General features: G+C 41.7%; 1 protein-coding gene across 2 annotated transcripts; it reads right to left on the bottom strand.

The window, feature by feature from the left end:
* Positions 1-1017: 1017 nt before the first annotated feature.
* LOC144737914 (uncharacterized) lies at positions 1018-6062 on the bottom strand. 2 transcript variants are annotated; one of them, XM_078620794.1, is made up of 3 exons: positions 3761-6062; positions 2651-3421; positions 1018-2472 (listed from the first exon to the last, which is right to left on the bottom strand). In XM_078620794.1, the coding sequence occupies exons 1-3, from the start codon at positions 4040-4042 to the stop codon at positions 1639-1641; spliced, it is 1887 nt and encodes a 628-aa protein (XP_078476920.1). In that variant the 5' UTR covers positions 4043-6062; the 3' UTR covers positions 1018-1638. The 2 variants fall into 2 exon arrangements, with proteins under 2 accessions (XP_078476920.1, XP_078476921.1); XM_078620795.1 differs by lacking the exon at positions 3761-6062 and having other exon boundaries at positions 2651-3521.
* Positions 6063-6429: the final 367 nt, after the last annotated feature.

The following is a 6429-nucleotide window of genomic DNA, read 5'->3' as shown; positions in this document are numbered from 1 at the left end:
GTCCGCAGTCAATGGTATTTCTGTATTTGGCCATGATTTGATCTCCAGGCATGTGAATATTGTGGCGCTGGAACCACGTGCCACCTATTCTGAGCCCATATCATGCAGATAAATTAACGAACCTTCCTGAGTTGTCGGGGATATGAAAACTAAACTTTTTTTTTTATCAGGTCAGCTATGTAGCTAATCTTTTCAGAAGTGACTTGGCCACAAATGATAGCTCAACAAAGGGGCTCATCACGTGCAAACGTATATAAGCAGCTAAATTCTTTAAACTTGTGATGTTGACTTATATGTGGAAGATTAGGAGAAAAATGTAGGCAACTACGGAAAGTGAAAGAAAAGCAAATTCCAAATATACAGCAGCAGGTGTCAGAGTCAGGATTGAACCTCCGACCTCCTGTATACCAGGCGACGAAAATAACATCTCGCCACCGTGAAAAACATAGCATATAAGTTAAAAGTGCTACTCATTTAGCCAACACTTTCAATGATGATGGCTGAGTTCATCCTCCCAACCAAGGATTTAAACTTGGGACCTTCTGATTGTGAGCTGCTCACTCTGGGTACCAAGCCGCCCGAGCTAATTTGAGATTTTGCGGTGCAATTGAATTAACCTTGGGAGAGAGAAAAATACAATTGTTATGCTCAAGAGTAATAGTGTATTGCGTTGTTGTGATTCAAAGGTTCGTGATTTTCATTCAGTAATACATTTTCCTTACATTGTGGTGAATATAGCGGTCTCCCGTATCTCCAGGGAAAAGTTAGCTGAATACATAGAGTACCCACATGCAGGTAAATGATCGATTTTTGCACACACAAATAATCTTAATGTTTTGTAATGTTAAGATATATTAATCGATGCATCATAAAAATAGTTGGAAACTAAAACCACAACATGTGTAGTTTTATTACAGTGAGTGAATGGTTAATTTGAATTAATATATATGTAGGCGTTTCATTACACAGTCCCTCCAGAAAAACGCGGAGTTTTTTGGTGATTGTTGCGGGCAAAAATAGTTGATTATGCGGCACGTTTTCTTAAAAAATGCGATGGAATATGCGGGATATTTATGCAATTTTATGCGATTAAATTGCGGGAACTTGCAAAAATTGCGGGAACTTGCAAAAATTGCGGTTTGATGAAAAAGAGAAAAAAAAAGTGATTCCCCCAACACCCTATTCACTAGGCTACTACTTTAATGTAAAGAGTCATTTCTTATTACTTCCTATGATAAGCAAGCATACTACATCACAGAAAGTGCTGGGAATATTTAAGTTCTCATCTTGTTTTATTTCAGACCTTAACAAACAGATGGCTCAAACTTACAAAACATTGAGTCGAACAAGTTCTGTAGCTTTACAAAATGAATATGCTACAACTTCTGTAAAAATGAATAAATAAAATATTAAAAAAGAAAATGTGTGCTTCCTGTTTTACAGAGGTAGCTATACAAAACAGACATCTTCTGTTAAAATAAGTGTTTTCAGTGCACAGTAACGTAAGCAATACAGTAACAGTACAGTCTTACAGTAATGTAAATTTACATACTACTAACAAAAGAGTGCAATCTTACAACTGTAAAGTTGCATAAACTCCTGAATAAAACTAACTACGTAGCCTCTAACACTGGCCAATCATTCACCATCCTCATCCTCCATCCCCTCTCCCTCAGTGTCCATCTCCTCCTCCTCCACCATCTCCTCCCTCTCAAATGCTCCACTGCGGACTCGTTGGTTATGGTAAAGGAAGACCAAGGCTTTGAGGTTTTGGTTGGTAGTTGATCTTCTTCTGTTAAACAACACTAGTTTGTAGATGCTGTTGCTGCGTTCAGCATCAGCTGAGTTTGAGACAGCATCTTTGTACCGCTTGGCCAAGGAACTCAGCACAGGAAGTCTCTCCTGTAGGCCATGCCAAAACACATCCAAATCCACCACGCCGAATGGTGCAGCTCTGAGTGCTGCTGGACCAAGAGTCTTGAAGTAAGAATCAAATTCATCACCCTGCACTTCAGTGAAACCTGGAATGGCCTTGTAGCTTGCTACGGAGTCATCTAGGAATGCAATGTGGCGAGGGTCAAACACCCTAACCTCCTGGAGAAACTCAATGGCCGGCTGCCCATGTGACATGTACTTGGTGAGCTTTTCTTCAGCGTTTTCATATGCCTGACCAACTGTGCAGAGGATCTGTGTCTTTGTGGTGTAAGGTAAGTTAAACCCTTCAAAGTATTCGGCACACGCCTCATACTGCAGCTCTTTGTTGGCAGCAAAGACCACCTGCAGATCCTCCAGATAAGTGAAGATCTTTGTGGTCACAGGACGTCTGCTCTGGAAGATATCGAGAAGACTTAGGAAGCGTTTGCACTTGTCAGCCATGATGTTGATCTGGACATTCAGGGACTGAGCTAGGTCTTGGTCTTGAAGCATCTCGTAGAGTCCCTCCACAGACTGTGGAGCACTTCTGCTACACACCTATAAAAACACAAATAGAAAGAAAGGAATTAGGTCAAACATACAATATGTTCAATGCAATTATTTTTTTTACTTTGATCTTACTAAACTATTCATGTTTGTATGTGCAAAGGGGGTTAACTGATGAAGAAAAGGAAGTGTTAATTGTATTGAGGAATTATGTGAAGGAAGTTTTTACCTCGATTTCCATCTCTATGAACTCCTTGTACAGTCCAAAGTGCTGTGCGTGGTACTGCACTGCAGAGAACCAGGAGTTCCAGCGTATTGCACAGGGGTTTGGAGGCATGACCGCCTTTTTTCTAGGCAGCTTGTTTGACAAGAAGCAGAGGTATCTTCTCTTGCGTGATCCAGCATTGAAGAACATCTGGGAGAAACTTAGCATGAAGCTGTTCAACTGAACAAAAGGTTTGCGGAAGGCATTGCCAATGAGATTCATTATGTGTGCCATGCATGTGATGTGTATCGAGTTGGGGAACAACGACTGCAGAGCTGCTGTGAATGCCTTCTTCATGTAGGCTGCATTATCAGTGTCGAACACAATCACATCCTCGTTGTTAATGCTGTATTCTTGAAGGCACCTTACGACAGACATGGATACAGTGGAATGATTGCATTGCTCAAGGAAAACAGTATCTGCAAGGTAGGCCAAGATCCTCCCAGAATGATCCTTCTCAAGTGGTGCAAGGAGGATATTCAGGACACATCTCCCCTCGACATCTGGAGTCTCGTTAAATATCACAGCAAGAGGTTTTCTGGCAAGAAGTGTCTTCAGCTCCTCTTTTTCCTTCTCATATACTGCTCCCAAGTACATATCTTGAAGCTGGTGAAACCCTGGAATGGCGCCGCCATTGATGACTTTCTCATTCAGAAATTTCCTCAGTGCAGGGTGGTCAGTCTTAGACAGTGGGATGTTGATGGCAGTGCAGGTGGCAACCCAGGTTTCACAAATCTACAAACAGAAAAATACTTTTGTATCATTGGGCTGTATTACACACACACACACAAAGTCCAGTGTAACCTACAGAAAACTGCTGTATAAAACTGCATCATTTACAGTAAGCCTTTCACAGAACAGTAGTGTTTCTGCAAATAAAACATAATTCTTTCATGCCAAAATCAATCATCTTGCATGGGAAATTACACTACTGTTAGTCTATCTAACCCTAACGTTAACTTACATCCACACACAACATACTTGGAAATCTCATTCACACACACCTCTCTCTGTTTCAATTTAACTATCAGCCTTTTCATAATTTTACAAGCTTTAATCTAATAGGCTACTGACCTTGATTCTTTCAGCCCTAGCAACTGTTTTGGAAGTTGACGCCTCGGTGTAGGTGAGCTGCTTCATCTTGGCTGATTCCGCTGCTGCTTTAACCATCCTCGAATGTTTGTCGGTTGCAAAGTGACTGTCCAGCGTCGACTTCCGCCTGTGGTCCAACACGCAGTTGCACGGAGTGCAAAATAATTTGCCCCCACTGTCATGTAACACACTGGGAAACTGCTTTGCGCGGTCTTTTGCGCTTATGTTTGTTGGCAAATGAGAAAGATTTGCGGGCTTCATCATGGTTTCATTGGCATCGCGGGGTTTGCAGCTTTTCAATGATGTCGCGTAATGAGTGACGTCACTTCATAACGTTCCCATGGCAACAGGGGAAATGGCTGCGCTTGTGTGAAGTAAACGCAACATTTTTCAACTTTCTGATAAGATATATGTGACTTTTTGCAACGAAAAGGCGGGGATTATGAAATCATGCAAGCCCGCATATTTTGCGCGCGGAAATCTGCAATTTATGCGGCGAAAGTGCGGCGTATTTGAAAAAACGCGCCCCCCGCATAAACATGCGGACTTTGGCTGATTTTGCATGGAATCATGCGATCGCATAATCGCGTTTTTCTGGAGGGACTGATTACAGCTCAAGCTTTGTGGCATTACCTTTAGAGGTTACCGTCAAGTTGTAAACCATGCCATGATGATGATCAGCTCTGCTTGTATACAGAAAACAGCGGTACATTCCACTCACGTTCGCTGGGACTGAAATCAGAGTGATGGAACCATTTCCACTGCTCAGGTTCCCAAAGAAAACCACGTAGTAGAAATATGGGTTGCAGGATGTGATAGATTGATAGTTACAATATAATATCTGTGGAACAAGATATATTACACGTTTAGCAATGTTTTTAATTGATGCACGTTAGTGTTTGTTTATTCGTACCAGTAGGCTGGCATCACACTCTCCCAAAAACTATGCGGAAGAGCTATATTGACAATCTGCTGTTAAATTCTGATTGAGCCATTCACAACGTCTGTTGGGAAGTAACGTTGAATTGTGTAAAAAAAAAAGTATTTCATCCCTAGATGTTATTAAGGATTGGGGTTAAAATCGACAACTTAATATTTTTAGATTTTTCCAAGTAAAACATTGACGCAACTATATCAGTTGCCACACTTATTATTTTTTAACGCTTCTAAAACATCGCTAGAATTTGAACGTATATTATTTTACATTGTGCACCTCGCAGCAATAAAAATCCCCTTGCGTTAACAGAAGGATTTTGACTTAAACCCAAAACCGGGGACCTGGTAGCCAATTGCAGAACTCTAAGCACTGGGGGATGTTTGATCTCAATTCACCTTGTCCACCAAGAACCCCTAGTAACCCGCATTTTGCACAAGCTGGAGACAATGAAGAAGCTATTCGGGCAGTCCAGCAAACAGCGATTTGCAATCGTGATTCCTAGAGGTTATAGTACCACGTGACACACAATCTCGACATCGCTCCGATTTCAAAGGGGCATATTGGGCTACATTTCTGAAATGGTAGAAAGCTGAGCTAACTGCAAATGAGAATCACTCCTCTAAACTAGCATTGATATTAATGGCGATGCCAAAGATTCGCACAAATTATGAATGTAACCAGCAACATTAAGAGAATGAAAACATTTATTTAGACAGAATAAATCTGATGCGCCATGGAGATCTTTTTTCACACATGTCAATTCGTTATAACAACAAATACAGCTGCGGCTGATTGACAACTCATTTATTTTTGTTGTGTGTATGTTTTTGTCTTTCCTCCGCACTTACAATTAGCGTGGTTGGCTATATACGGTGCCAACGAAGTTCAACACACATACATACATACTGCACTATACTATACACTACAATACAGATAACTGCCCCCATCACCCCACCATCCCTGGGCCGGGGAGCGCTGGCAAGCAGGGGGCAGTTGATATTTAGTGCTGCTAGAAGTAACTCTGTCTCGCTATCATTGAGCCCAACGGAAGTTGGAGGTCAACCCATCTTGATGTCCGTACCACCAGCTGCTGCCAAAGAGCCACAGAGTTCGTGTTAAGATTGATAACGGACCCCCATCATTGAATGGGATCTCTGGACAGCTTAGACACGTGGTTCTTCACCTGGGGTGCATGCACCCCATGGGGGTGCGAGATGCCCTTTCTAGGGTGTGAGACATGGCCAGACAAATTAGGCACGGGCACGTAATTACAACTACTTTGTTTCATCAAACCTATGTATTTATGAACATGAAATATGTTTAACGATTGAGAAGCAGAGGTGCAGTAAAGGTTAAGAAGCACGGGCTTAGACTAACGAGAGAGACCTCGTAATGTATTTCTTAACATTATTTTAAATACGGCACATTTTGCACGAGTGATATTCACGCTGTGTGTAGCAATACAGACGGATATTGCATTGGGCTGATAATCCCTATAGTGTGCTAAATAGGTAACACTACGTGTAATGAGGGATATTTCAATACTCACCGTTGAGTCAGACTGTCCATATCTCCATCGCAAGCTTTTTATTGTGGACGATGTTGAACAGTTAAGGAGCACATCTTCGCCTTCAACAGCCGCCATGTGCTGAATGGGGCTGTGTGCTACATAAAGAAAAATGTGCAAAACGAATGCATTGAACTTTAATGGCTG

This window comes from Lampetra planeri, chromosome 75 (assembly GCF_965212315.1).
Source record: "Lampetra planeri chromosome 75, kcLamPlan1.2.h2, whole genome shotgun sequence".
Lineage (NCBI taxonomy): Eukaryota > Metazoa > Chordata > Hyperoartia > Petromyzontiformes > Petromyzontidae > Lampetra > Lampetra planeri.
This window is presented reverse-complemented; position numbering and strand designations above follow the sequence as displayed.